This window comes from Ciconia boyciana, chromosome 12 (assembly GCF_034638445.1).
Source record: "Ciconia boyciana chromosome 12, ASM3463844v1, whole genome shotgun sequence".
NCBI classification, from domain to species: domain Eukaryota; kingdom Metazoa; phylum Chordata; class Aves; order Ciconiiformes; family Ciconiidae; genus Ciconia; species Ciconia boyciana.
This window is the reverse complement of record NC_132945.1, coordinates 23,466,086-23,481,050: the sequence shown is the minus strand read 5'-3', so window position 1 is coordinate 23,481,050 and position 14,965 is coordinate 23,466,086. Positions and strand designations below refer to the sequence as shown.

The window sequence follows — 14,965 nt, the reverse complement described above, 5'->3', positions numbered from 1 at the left end:
CCAGGAGCTGGACAAAGCCTCCAATCAGGATGAGGTGGACACCTGAGAGACACGAAGAGATCAGGTAGGAAGCAAGCCACATAAAGGCTTGAGTTGCAGGAAGCAGTGTCTCCAAGCTCTGGGGGACACCCCACCACAGGTCCCACAGCCTTCTTGTGACCAGCCCTATGGCCTCTGTCTCCCCCTCTCTTCCCACCTTTATGACAAATTTCTGTGCTGGGCCTTGGTGTGTGGCCACTGAGCCCCTTGGTATGCTCAGTATGGTGAGCAGGTCCAGGAGCGGTTTGGATCTATGAAGGTAGGGGAATGGCACATGAAAGGTTTGGACCAGATTCCTGCCAGTTGCTGGGGAAGGAGGAGCAGCCGTTCTTGGGAGCACACAGACCTTCTTTACGTTGGAGAAAGCCCACATTTCCCCACCTGTCCCACCAGCGCTGTCCATTTGCCCATGGAGGTGACTCCTCCAAGAGTCCATCTTGCCTGGCACTCTCAGGGAAAGTTCACCTCCGACCAGCAGCCCCATGAGCAGCATCACCCACCTGCGAGGATGTCCTCTGCTCCCTGCGGTCTGAGGCCGGTGTGCGCCACGGCGAAGTTCTGCAGGCAGAGGAGGAAGGCGCTGACCACGTTCGCGAGGAGCCCCAGCACCGCCGGCTCACTGTAAAAGACGGCCGCGAAACCCGCCGTGCTCGCCATGGCCCTTCCAGACAAAACAAGAATGTCGGCGGTCGCCCCCACAACCTCACCGTCGTCGGCGTCTAGACCAGCGCTGCTTTGGCTCGGGCGCTTAGCCAGCCTTCAGAGCCGTGCCCCTGCTCCAAGGAGGGAGAAACTGGTGACAGGCTCAGGTGTTTCCATAGTGCCTCCCCACTTGCTGCTCCAGACAAAGGCTCGATTCAAAGCAGAACTTTAGGTGCCTACTTTCCGGAGTCCTATCCAGAAAAAACACACACAACCCATTTAGGCTACGAGGATTTCTGGCAAAAACATGTTTAGGTGCCCCAAAGCGCTGCAGGTGGTGGTGATGGTTCCTGCCCCCTCTTCTCCAGGCTGCTGGAGATGGAGAGGAATGAATAGCCTAACACAAATGAACAAACATTCAGACGAAACCCACAAGGTATTTTTGAGCCATTCCAGGACATTTCTTATCCACTGTTACAGACAAACAGGCAGGCACGACACACACATACACAGTCTCCCTTCCAGATGGAATTTTCCAGCTCCATCCCTTTCTTGAAACCTTAGTGACTAAATAGTCTATTTTCAAACCCTTCATATTTCTACCATTAACTCGTCTATTTGCAGGCAGCCCCCACATTTCCATTCCTCTGCACTCCTGGGTACCATGAGCTGGAGTTTGCTCTCTGGAGGTTTTTGTTAGGAAACAAAGATGAAAATAAAACAGCAATGTTCTTGTTATTTTGGTATTTTTAGAACATTTTATGACCTAAAGGAGCTGGAAAAGGAGAAAGTGATGTATTCAGTTCTCAGCCATTCCAAAAAGCCTTTTGGAAAGAAAGGAAAGCATGCGGCACTACTATTGATATGGGAAGTGAGGAGGAGTGAAGGAGCACCACCCAAAGAAGAAATAGTTTTGTGAATATTAATGAACCTAAATCCCAGTGTCTGCTCAAACACACAGAACTCCTGGGCAGACATACACGTTTTGCAAACATCAATGGCCTCTGGACTCTTTTGTTCCGTTAAAAACCCCATGTTTTCCTTCTCTCCATTTATTCTAAAGGATGTAATTTTCATAAAAATGAAGAATGAAGGATAAACTGACTCCTAACAGCACTGAACTGATTCAGCAACTTAAACTCTCATGAAATGTGGAAAGGGTAAAAAATTTCAAGTGAACCTTGGAGGATAATTAATTAATTCAATTATTTGGCTGTGCTAAGGGTTAGTTTTTATGGTTCAGAAAGAGAGATGCACCAAATCACAGTTCTGCAGGAGGAACACTCTCTTTTAACATCAAGCATCTGTATAAACTACTGACTTGAAGGAGGCCCTAAGAAACAATACACCTGTAGGAAGAGCTGAGCAGCTACCTGTGGAGTCCATGATGTTGCGTGTTTTTTTTTTTTTTAAATGACATTCAGATATAAATAAGCTGTTTGGTTTAAATGGTTATACTTGGAGGAGGGCCACAATATTAAGTTCCTCCAGATGTTTCGCTCCGAAATAGCCCAGACAGTGGCTTTCTAGGCATGCTGCAACAAGCCCCTGTTTTGAGTCGGTCTCTGGAGGAGAATGAGATGGGTTTTCTGGAGGAAGATGGGCCGGCCAGGTGACTGCTTGGCTTGCAGAAGTGGTTTTCAGTTTGCCAAGGCTCACTTTGTTGGCGGTTCCTGCATAACTAGCCGTGCTAGCCGTTTGAGAGCCTGCAGCATACAGCTTGGTTTTGTGAAGGATGCAGAGACACAGCTAATAGGGCTAGTTCCCTCTGCTTGCCGTGCAGTCCTTCATAGGACATCTGAGAAGGAGGAAAAGCAATACCAGCATATGCCTTATCAGGCTACGGAGGTGTAAAGGGAAAGGATGTGAGAGGATTTAGACCAAGATATGGAAAAGGAGGAGGATGAAGGAGCTTCCCTTGGGAGGAGAAGGTTTTGGGGTTGGAAATAGCTGCAGATGTGCTCTGCTCACACCTACCCACAGCATCCCCCCGTGCACTGCAAACACAGACTTGTGCTCCCTGTCCTAAGACTATTTCAGCATTTGTGCATTGCCTCCCCTCCTCTATTTCGTGCAGCGTAAGGACGCATCAAATAATTAATCCCCTCCCGTTGTTCTCTCAGGAGTAGCAGCACTAGTATTAGTGCTGCGGGCTGCACCAAGACCTGGAGAAATGAGGGTCTGCGTGGAAACACTCAGAGGTGTATTCTGTTCAAAGTATGCCCAAGCCTTGTTTGTCCCTAGGATAAAACCACTCATCGCTGCTGTCACTATCCGTTTGGCACAGCTGCTGCTGCTGGCACCTTGTAAGGACCTGTTTCTCCGCTTTCACTACAGCCAACAGATAACGTGACACCTCTGCTCCCCACTCCGTGCAATGCAGAAAGGAGGGATCTCCCACCAAGTCTTTCCTTTGCGCTGAACTCTGCAAGACGGGTATCCTCAGCTGGGACTGGTGCAAAGGAGCTCTTTGGGTAGAGACTATGCAGGCAATGCAGGGCAGTGCGGAGGTGGAGGAGCAAACGGGAAGTCCCTTTCTACCATGTGGGGTTAGCAGCTCTGTGTACACACGGGGTACAAGCCAGCACAGCCACAGTCCAGGAAACCGCGAGGATGGAGACCTCCCCATGGTGAGGAGGCACCTGGAGACCTGGGGCACTGCCAGGCCTTTCAGAGAGCTGGCACTACGAATGGATGGGGCAGCCCGGGGTGATCCTTCCCTTGCGCAAATCCCTCGTGCGGCAAGGGCAAAGCCAAAGCCATCTCCTCACTCACCCAGCCTCCTCCATCTTCTTTCCTTTTCCTGCTTGCCCCTGACATTCTTCAGCCTGGGGTTTGCAGAAATGGCTTATGAGGTCCTCCCTCCGTCCTGGCTCTTCTCCCCTCAGCATGACCTCTGAGCCATGCCCACGTGGCCAGCGTGCCAGCTGGGCTGCAGCCTCTGAACACTTTTTCCTTTACTTGCCACCTTGCTCACAATAACTTCCCTTCACCCCCTCCAGAAAAGGTAATTCCCCTCTGCACCCCCTTCCCATCTTGCTGTTATACCTAGGCTTTGCAGACATCACTGCGTGCATCTACTTTGCACTGCCATCTGCTGCCTGTGCTTCTTTACCTTGACTAATATTAATGGGAATATGCTGGTGTATGGACATTGTCTCCACAGGAGGCTGGAGCAAGGCTTAGCATGCCATGGGACACATATATAAATACCAAAACATTAAATTTTCAGACACTTATTCCCCAGTGGCATTTTGCGATTAGTTTTCCATCCCACCTTATTAATGATAACGAATGTTTATATAGCTCTGACAACATACTGTGTCTCTCAAGATAAACATGTTAAGAGAATGAAATGCAATTCTTTTTGGATAAGCACACAGCAAGATTAACAGTGCACAACGACGCTACACAGCTGGAATAAATATCACAACCCTGACTCTCCTCTGGTGAAAAACAGCATGAAGTCGCCTGAGATACATTGCTACGTTCACAGTGATCAAGGGTCTGCCTAGTCTTCAGTAGAAAATTCAGGCTGGTTTTACATGCAAGATGTATCACACCAGGCTGTTATTCTGTACAAAATAATATGCAGCACGTTAAATGTCCCCACTTTTCACTATTGGACGAAGCAAAGAGCCATGGCATCCCCCCAAAGTCCAAACATTCATTTGGGAACGAAGGGTCCCAATGTCTCCTGGAAGCTACAGATTTCACGTCTGCACTAACATTTCAACATTTAGAATAAGGAGAGCTATGAAAAGATTCAGCCAAATGACAAAACACTGAATGTATTCAAGAAAAGCATCAAAGAAAACCACCAATGCCATGCTTCTCCCTCTGCAGCTTGGATTACCTGGTTTGGTGACACTTCAGCTCAATGGGAGGATGCTCTTGTCCCTCTCATTTCCTGGTAAGGACCAGTTTTATAGTCCTCCTCTGTAGGAGGAGCCTGGGGCCAGTTGCTTCACACATTGGCACCTGTAGCATTTTGGAGACAGGAATTTCCTTGAACTTTGTCAGTTATTGTCCTAAATCTTCTTTTATTTCCTGAAACCAGGGGGGTTTCCCTTCTGTTCGGCAGAGAAAAACCACCCCTCCTCATCTATTCCCCCCACCCTCTCAGTCCCCAGAGGCTGATGTCATCACACTTGAAATTCAGTTGCAAAAAAACAAAAAGCAAATTGCCTTTCAGAAGCATATATAAACCCTGACAGCAAAGCACCTTTCAGACAGACACCTCTCCCATCCCTCGAATAGAGCAGTGCAGAGCTGGGGATTAAGCAGTGGTAACAGCCACCAGCATGGTCTACTTAACCTTACAGGTAACTACTATTTCATGTACAAAACCTATCCATCTCTAATCTTTCCTTTTTCACTTTAAGGAGGTAATGTCGTTTTCCGGGCGGTTCCTCAACTGGTCAAAATTGTCGTGACATTAAATGGGAACCTGCCCCAATACTAACAAAATCAGATGGTTTTCACAGACACTTTACTGATAGTTACTTACCTGCTCCTTCCATGCCTGTTCCTTTTATGTGTCCCAAACGTGTTTTGTACAGTGCCATGGCAGGGGGGTTGTTGTTGTTGGGATGTGCTGTGTGTTTTTTTTTCTCCTCGTGTCCACTCTGAGCTGGTCCTGCTCGCAGCCGTAAGAGGATTTCATGGTAGGTCTGAAAGGGCTGTGCTGCCCCTTCTACTGTACTGCTTTATTTCCCTGGCTATTCTTGGCACCCCTGCTGGACTCAGCTTTGGAAAATATTTTTTTCTCCTTTAAATATGTAGTTAGTTTTATCCGCTCGTTTGATCTGTGAGTGTCTTACAATGCCACGTTAGAGGCACAACCAGTAAAACGGCTCTGAAAAGGTTCAAGCAGCTTAGGTGACAAATGCTCTTTCTCTGTCTTTACTCTAGAAATCCCAGAAGTTCTTGGCAAGCTCCCGGCAAGTTCACAAAACTGCTGCTCACGGTTTGTATCTCTCTGCGGAACCGCATTCCCTATCCTTTTTTAAAGAGCATCCCAAAATAATCATGTCATTACTTTTTTTATTTTTTTCAAAAAAAAGTGCTGGGCTAAGTGCACTGAGATAAACCGCCCAAATTCTTGGAAGACAAAGCATGCTTGGGGGGTCTTGTGATGATTATTGCCCTCGGTTGCTAAAGAACAAGGTGAAAAGTAACAAGTGGTAAAAATGTTGATTGCCAGTCCTGCGCTAAAACAGAAACTTTAACTGATTTAGAACCAGACTTTCCAAATTCTTACTTTTTGACCATAAACGTAAGATATTTAAATTGTAGCTGTCATCGGATCACTCGGATCCTTAACTCCTCCGTTTGTCATTAGTTCTTTATTACATCTGATCTTGCTATTAGCATTGCTTGAAGTGATTCACGGATCATTCTCCGTGTCCCACAGCCAGTGTGCTCTTCTCCAGCACTGCATGTCTACAGCTTCTCTGCTTCAGACAAATTAAGCAAGAACTTTGCTGTGTAGCCACTTGGTCTATTATGAGTTTGTCTATTAAGTTATTTTAAAATGTGTTATTAATACAATAAATGCAATGCACGTTACTTAATGAAGACTTGAAAACAAGAGAAATAATAATAATCCACACAGATCTCTTTGCTCTTGGACAAAGTCTTTTTTTTTTAAATTAAGTTCTGCAGCACAGCTGCCATACCAGGACAAAAACACTGGAGTCATGAAATGCTTTTAACTGAAGGGTTAAAAAATACCACTGCCTACCGGAGTGACAAAGAGCATTTGATGATGGTAAGGAAGCAATTAAAATTATATGGGTGCAGTGTGATTCGAGCAGATTTTCCTCCAGCCTCTCCAATCCAGTTTGACTTCACTGTTTCCTTCTCCTGGAGGGCGTTGGTGCTTTCGTTTGTGGTATAACGAAGACGCTCTCAGAGTACACAGAGAGGACACAGATTTTTGTCAGCAGAAGGTTTCCAAATTGCTGAGTGTTACAGATTCCTATAGCAATATATTTCATAGAGCCACTGCGAGGGGTGAATTTTATTTCAGTGAGTCACAGCAATGATGACATTCTCAGCTGTGTTTACAAGTAGTTCTTAGACTCCTAGGCTCTAGGTGACTCCAAATACATTTGCAAGCAAACTGTGAGTCAGTAGGCATGACATTTAAGGATGAATACACACTAGCGAAATTAGGGAATGGTCATTTTTTTAATTGGGATATTTTCTGTTTAAAAAATAGTGTCATATGTACCTGCTGATTTTGATGAGCTTCCCTGTAAGATGTTGAAGAAAAGTATTTTTATTTTCTTGCTTCACTTGTCTTGACTTTTTCATGTGATTAGTTTCATTTGAACATTAATGCCATCTTTTATCTGTGTGCATGTGTGTGTGTACCCCCCACATACATATATACGTGTCTATATATATGGATTCGCAATCATGCAAATGTTAGCTATATTGAATTTTATAGTTTTTCTACTCTCATGTGCACTCTCAAAATTATATTATAAATTATAATGGGTCATAATAATTATCATTCTATGAAATATAAATTCATCAAGACAAAGCAATTTGTTACTGAAATTAAAAAGTACAATGGTCCCAAATTGGATATTTTCCACAGAATTTTAGCACCTCCAAAGATTTGGAAATGGTGACTTCCAAATCCAAAAGTGCCAGTAGTTTGTGCTGTCTGCCCAGCTCTACCTTACAGGTCATAAATACAGGCACCGAGTTTGCCTTGGGAAGCTCGATGTGTTGCTTCTTGTCTACCAGCAAAGGTGTTTTCAGAGACAGGAAAAACTTTCCTTCAAACACCAAGCTCAGGAGATCTTCTTGTTAATCCCCTTCTGGAGCATAGGCTGAATCCTCTGATATGCTGGGCTAAACTATGAGAGAATACACAAAGGTCTGTTTTTTTTAAGCATCCTTTTGAGTGCATAGGGCTTAAGAGCTTTGCTGGCTGAGGCAGGACACCTCGGTGCCTTGTAGGACCAAACTTCTGGATAAATCGAGGCCTTGGGTCTAGTCCTGCTTGCCAAAAAATAATGGAAGCTATAGGAAGTTTTGTTTTTATGCGATCCACTCCCAACAGGGCACCACTGGTAATGTAGGAGGGCACCTGCTCTGCCTTTTCTCCAGATAAAGGGACATAATTTGTATTGACCCCCCAAAAGATGGTTGCTTGAAACCCAGGGTGGGGGGATGTGGCTGAGCCCTGAAACTGCTTCACTTGAATCTTCTTGAAGCCACCCCAGGAGGTGTGCAGAGCAGTCCTTACAGCACGTGAAGGCAGTAGGAGCCAGGACATGCTATGGACCCTTGGAAACCCATGGAGAGGGACAGGATTCACACCAGCCTGCTTGCCTTGGGCTCCCTGTGCTGGCGATGAGGAAGAAATGGCACCTGCCCTCAGAGAAGATGCCAATCCCCTCGCCAGGAGCATCTCTCCACTGTCTATAGAGAGAGCCTGGAGCAATGGTGCTCCTCTCCTAGACTCCGCCAAGTGCCGGAAGCCACAGGAGGTGACTCTGGGCCCAAATGGCATTCTCGGGGAGAGGCTCACAGCCTGGGACAGCACAGGGAAGATGTGCATCACCTCCCAGATCTGTAGGGCTGCATGCAGCCTTGTGACCCAAGGGACATGCTGGGCAGGTCCTGCACTCTCCAGCTGCCTTTGCCCTTCAATAAATTCAGTAAGACCAGAGGGCGAAGACCTGTGAGCTGTCAGCACATGGCCCACATGTGTCTTTACCCCCTCCCCTCTCTCTTGGTGCTGCAGTGGTGGCCAGGAGCGCTCCGGAGGAGACCGTGACCAGCAGCTTTGCCTCCTTCATCCATGCAGTTCGACCCGAGCACTTGTCTAAGACCGTCCGTCACAGAAGCAAGAGGATGATCCTCGACAGCATTGGGGTTGGCCTTGTGGGCAGCACGACACACGTGTTTGATATCGCTCTGCAGTACTGCCGGGTAGGAACAGCCCCATATTACCATGTAGATACATGGTCCCCACCCTGACATCACCACCATAACCAAGGCCTTATTTCATGGCTGATGTAGGACTTTTGCCTCGCAGTAGAGGGGTGTTCTGGCATCACACAATCACTGCTTCACTCAAGGTCCTCGTCTGAATTTCTCTTCCTTTCACAGGAGCTGTACTCTTCGGTTGCCGTGAGCTCTGTCTACGGCAAGCCAGGCATAAAGCTCTCCCCCACGCTGGCTGCGTTCACCAACGGAGTTGCGGTAAGGCAGGCTCTTCCCAGAGAAGCTCTGCTTTGTGGTGCCTTCAAAGACACTAGTTAGTATTACAGGAAGCAGACTGGTGACTGGGAGGGGTAATGGGGGACAAGAAGTCATGGGCTCCTCTGCAGTCTTGCACACTGCTTTTAGAGGGACCAAACAGCCACCGTGGGGACCACTCGGTGACTGGGTGGATGTTGTTACAGACATAGCCTCAGCAATATCAGCAAGGACCCCTAGCTCCCTCAGCTCCCAGCCCCCGACAGCAGCGTGTCCTTATCTCCATTTCTCTGGCAGACTCACTCCATGGACTTCGATGATACCTGGCACCCTGCTACTCACCCCTCAGGGGCTGTTCTGCCAGCTCTTCTGGCAGCTTCCCAGATGCTACCTCCAAGCACCAAACCCAATGGCATGGATTTCCTGCTGGCATTTAATGTGGGCCTGGAAGTGCAAGGAAGGCTCATGCATTTCTCCAGTGAGGCTCACAACATTCCCAAAAGGTAAACCTCCTTTTCTTTAATGAGTAGGAAGAGGGTCGGTGAGCCTGTTAACAGGCCTAGTCAGGGTTTCAAAATGTTAGTTTAAGTCCAGCTGAACTCAGGATCAGGGTGAAGCCCTACTGAGAGCCAAATACCCGTTCTGCCAGAGCTGATGAGGCACCACTTATTTCATATTCATTTGGTGACCTCCAGTGATCTTGCCTTAAAAATACACATCGAGAGGTAGTATTTGACTACCACTGAGTCTGCAGTGTTGTTATCTCAAGTAACCACGGCAAGAGCACAGGACAGGCAGTGGCTCACAGCCATGCAGACAGCTTAATTGTGGGCACAGTCCCTGGCACAATTTCTGCCTGTGCCAACTGCCATTCACCAGGCAGTGGCCTGACGTGGTCCAAGGGATAGCATTGACCAGGAACTGTTACCCTTGGGCATGTTGGATGAGGCCACCTTATTTGTCTGGGGGGAGACAGTTTGGCTGTATGGACGCAAGCCATGCCACCTACTCTTAGGGAAAAATAAAAATTGCTTTCTGGAGATGCTGAGCTCACTTTGTTGTCTCCATCAACTAGATGCTTAGTTTTTAGATGGCTAAATTTTGAGTTAGGTGAATCCCACCTGCACCAGAGTCATGAGGGATTTCCGCTGGCCAACTTGGCAGTTCGTTTCCAGTCCCATAGGCAGGTCTGGTAGGTGAGGTGCTTGGGTGCTCCCTGTGCCAAGCAGGCAGGGATGCTCATATCTGCAATTTCCCCTTTAGGTTCCACCCTCCCTCGGTGGTCGGTACCATGGGCAGTGCTGCGGCCACTGCGAAACTGCTCTCTCTCAGCACGGCCCAATGCGCACACGCTTTGGGCATTGCTGCATCGCTTGCAGGGGCACCCATGGCAAATGCCGCCACCCAAGCCAAGCCATTGCACATTGGAAATGCTACCCGCCTGGGCTTCGAAGCAGCACTGCTGGCCGCCCGAGGGATGGAGGCTAACCCCTTAATTCTGGATGATATCCCTGGTTGCTCTGGATTCAGTGCTTTCTACAGTGTCTATCAACCAAAACCACTGTCCACACCAAGTGACCATCATGAGTTCCTCTTGGAGAAGCAGGATATCGCTTTCAAGCGATTCCCAGCCCACCTGGGGATGCACTGGGTGGTGGATGCTGCCTTGTCTGTCCGGAACCTCTTCATCAACTATGCGGGGTCCTTCTCTCCCTCTTTGATCCGCACAATTGTGCTGAAGATCCCAGTGTCAAAGTACATCAATCGGCCTTTCCCCAGCTCCGAACACCAGGCCAGACACTCCTTCCAATTCAATGCCTGTACTGCCCTGTTGGATGGTGAAGTGGGCCTCAGCTCCTTCACGGAGAGCAGCATCCACCGGCAGGAGCTGAGGGAGCTGCTGGACAAAGTGGTGGTGGAGCACCCTGAAGATAATGTGGCCAACTTTGACAAGATGTACGGAGAGGTGGCACTACTCCTGCACAGCGGGGATGTCCTGACAGGCAAATGTGACACTTTCTATGGGCACTGGAGGAAGCCTCTGAGCAAAGAATCGCTCCTGAAGAAGTTTCGATCCAACGCCTCTCATGTGCTTCCAGAAGAAAAAATAGAAACCATCATCAGTATGGTGGACAACCTGGAGAATCTGTCAGATGGTTCCCAGCTGGCCTGCAGCCTGTGAGGGAACAGCAAGTGGTTGTTTTTTATAAGGGACTTGTCCCGGTGAAAATCTGATTCCTTTCTTCATTGGTGCTTTACTATTCATTTCCAACGACAGGAAAGTTCCCACCCCTTGAAGTCAAAGTAGACGCTTTAATACCAAAGGAGCCCGCAAGGCAGGAGGTGTGTCTGTGTCAGTAATTAGTACACAGATTAAATTTCAACTCACGGTTGATGCTGTCTGAGTAGCTGAAAGGCCACTACAGATACAAAAAAAAATCCCATGGAAATGTATGAGAATCCTGGGGTATCATCTGGAAGCCAGTTCCCCAGAAGGAACCGTGTCTAGATATTTTTTAAAGCTGCATTCAAAGTTTTTTCTGTGCAGAATGCCTAACCGCTGAGTCTGGGAAGAAGAGGAAGTTGAACTGCAAAATGTGTGCTTTTCTTAGTGCTCTTCTGGGCACTTTTCGCATCATGGTTAGTTAGTCATGCTGGCCAGATGAAAAATCTATCAGTTACTGTAAACAGCTCTGCCTGCAAAACTCTCAGGCAGAGGGATTTTTTTTTTCTTTTCCAGTAAAAGCCTCCCATTTCTCCAGCACTTGGGAAGTGTTTGTCACTCCTCTGTGTACAAGGGATGGTTCAAGGACCCTTAAAACCTGTATGTCTTTTCTGAATGAAAGGCAATTGGTAGGTGAGGAACCCTACATCAGTCCTACACCTACATCCTACGCCTCCTGTGAGGTGATCCCTGCCAATCCCAGGGCTGTGCCACATCATCCCTCCCGGCTTTGCGCAGGTCACCCAGGCACCTATTCAGAGCTGGCTCACCAGTCATGGTCTCTATAGTCCGTGCAGAGATGGGCACCTCTGGATGGTGATTTGGGCACATACATGCTGTGACTCACATTGGGAAATTCCCATTTCTCTCTGCTGAGAGGAGGGAAATCTTAAGGACTGAGACTCAGTCCTTAACTCATCTTTCCAGCTGGGATGAAATCAGTGCTTGTGCCCCTGAGTAGCCACTCACTGAAAGGCTTTCTTACCCTGCATCCTTTCGGAACAGTGAGACGGAGAACTATGCAATATTCCTCTGTACATTAAACAAATACTGTGATTGCTGATCCAAAGGACTTGTTTCCAGTATGATCATGATATAGGTGCAGAATCTGTTGCAGAAGTGAGGGTTGCCTTCTGCAAGGGGGACCGAGATGGGACTAGACAGGCAAGAAGGAATGTGGGCTGGTTCCTTTTTAGCTTGCTGGTAGTGGTCTATGCAGAGAACTTCCCAGCCAGAGCAAAACTGTTTGCCCACCTGTTAATCCACTCTCTTATACTGTCTAGCATATTCACACTGACTCTTTCTGAATAAAGAACTGAAGTAAATTCATTTTCTGCATAAAGATTTAATGCTACATTATATAGACCATCAGGTTTTCAGTTTTCATCTGAACATATGCAATACAGAGGCTTTTCCAATAGATGGGGAACCCTGCAGCGGCTAGGACAGGGCCAGCCAGAAGGCTGGCCTGTGGCCAGTGATTTCTCCAGAGTCATATATTTACATTGAGCCCTGCAGGCTGTTTTTCCTGGTGAGAACAATAGCCCTTAGCTAGCAAAGCCTGGCTGTGGTTAAACACGATCTCTCAACAAAGAGAAGTTACCCAGTGTTTCTCCATTAAGCAACAGATTTCAAATAGTTTCTAAGTTTCCATGACAAGCTTCTAGTTTCACTTTGTTTGAGTCAGGTATGAGATCACCAAAAATGTCATTCCATGTTTCACAGCCCAATGAACTGGAAACCCACAGGTCCAGTGCCTTCCAAGTCAGCCATTAGCTCAACATTTGGCAAGGGAATCAATACGTGTGACAGAACCAAGATGGGCTTCAGAGGAGGGAACAATGCGTCTCAGTGGGTTATCAGTCATTTCAGTGTCATAACGTTTGTTCCAATGTTCTCATTTCCATGCCTTCTGCACCATGCTGCAGTGACGCCATGTAGCAGTGAAGCTGAGCAGGAGAGGAGGGAACTAGGACCTTTTACCTACTGGTGCTGGAGCAGAAAAAAGAGCTTTTTAGTTGGGTTTCAGGCTACATTTTGTCCCTGAGATCCAGAAACCCTTCTAAACCTCATTCATGTCTTGGCTGTCCCATCAGATGCAATCCTGACCCCTTTCAGCAGACAATGTGTAAAATTAGGAAGGGAAGGCACAGGAAGGCTGGTAGGGTCCAACTTTCCTTTTGTTGGGCCCCTTATCAGTTGAAGCAGAAAGTGGCATTTCCAGAGCATCTAGGAGCTAAAGGCATACCTGAGATTTTTTTCGTTCATGGTATTTCCTCTAAAAGCCTTGGACCCTGAAAACGCCTCCAGTATCTCAGCCCAGGAAAGTGTCTCACTTGTTATTTCCAGTTTCAAACAGCAAATGTTTCATATTCTTAAGTAATTAGGAGGTCCAAACCACTGGCAAGGGAAGTGAGGCCTCAAAAGAGCCAAGGAAAAAATGGTCTGTGAAAATTATAGTGTGTGACACTGAGGGTATTCAGCGATCAATATGGTGCCACCAAAGTCCCGAACTTCTCCTCTCGGGCTGAATAAGAAAAGAGCCAGTGTCCTCCTTTCTACTGCTGTTCCAAGATAAATGAGACTTAAAATTAAGAAAAGGAAACCTTTCTCCACAAACATATTTACGGTAGCAAGCTCAGTGAATGAAAGGACACTTGCAGTGCAGAGCCAGGCAGGATCCGTGTTAGTAATCAACCAGCAACTACAATCCCACGCCAGAAATTAATAGGGCTCCGCTGGCACGAGCACTTGGCCAGGGAGAAGCCCTGACCAGCAGAGAGCGGGGGAGAGCTGAGGCAGGGCTGGCGGGAGCAGGATGCCGCCGTCAGCCTTCTCCCGTGGGCACCGGCCCTCTCCCGTGGGCAGGACCCACCCGTGGGGCCCCGCGGGAGGGCCGGACAGCGCCGCGGGCCCTCAGCACCCTGGAGAGCAGCCGCCGGTCGCGGCGGCGGGCTCTAGGACCGCGGGGGCTCCGCTCCCCGGGGGTCCCTCTCTGGGGTCCCTCCCTGGGGTCCCCCCCGGGGTCCCCTCCCGGGGCTCCGTTCACAAGGTGAAGGTCATGAGGTGCCTGTGGCTTTCCCCCATGGCAGCTCTTCTCTTTAGTTCCCACAAATGGTTCAACGCGAGCTGAAAGCAGCTTCCATCCCTACGGCCAACGCTGGCGCAAGCTTTCGGTAATCTGAAGCACTGAATTTTTTAGGGCTTTTGCATTTTTTTTTCGCACCATGGAGAATTTTGGGTTTCCCACGAAATGTCAGCAGAAAAAAATTAGTACAATTCAGGGATTTTTTTCAATTTTAGAGAGGGTTTTGACTGTAGAGGTCAGAAGAGTCCTCTCTGCCTTCCAGCGCTATGTCCGTGTTGGTAACATTGCTACCGCAGTGTGGCCAGCTGGGGAACTGCTCTCCCTGAAAAACCCCAAGTCCTTCTTTATTGTTTTATGCTTTTTAAATAATTGAAGAATTGCTTTTTAAATAACTTAAGAAAGAAGAAAGCTTAGGACAGTCCCACAAGTAACGGAGTGCCATCAGTCAGAGTCAGAGCGGACTCTGCTGCGGCAGACCCCTGCCCCAGCTCTGCTGACGCAGCCTCCCCCTCGCAGGGATGAGCCCTGCCTCCCTCCATGCCATGCAGGCAGCTCCACGCCAGAGCTCCTGGAGCAACTCTGGATGCCTCTTCTGGACAGAGGAAGGCGAGAATGTTGGCCTTCCTCTCCCTGGTCCAGAGGCTCTCCCAGGCTCTGGACATGTTGCCATGAGGGGTCAAGTTTTGCAAGGAGGCTGCTGTTCCAAAAATGAATGGCTGAAACAAACAGCCCACAGGAATGTGTCA

General features: G+C 48.1%; 1 protein-coding gene across 1 annotated transcript; it reads left to right on the top strand.

Moving 5' to 3' along the window:
* Positions 1-4,985: 4,985 nt before the first annotated feature.
* Positions 4,986-11,089, top strand: LOC140658638 (cis-aconitate decarboxylase-like). The gene is made up of 6 exons (XM_072877302.1): positions 4,986-5,006; positions 5,596-5,650; positions 8,450-8,637; positions 8,818-8,910; positions 9,205-9,410; positions 10,171-11,089. Exons 1-6 carry the CDS (start codon positions 4,986-4,988, stop codon positions 11,087-11,089), a joined length of 1,482 nt encoding a protein of 493 aa, XP_072733403.1.
* The last annotated feature ends 3,876 nt before the right edge of the window (positions 11,090-14,965 follow it).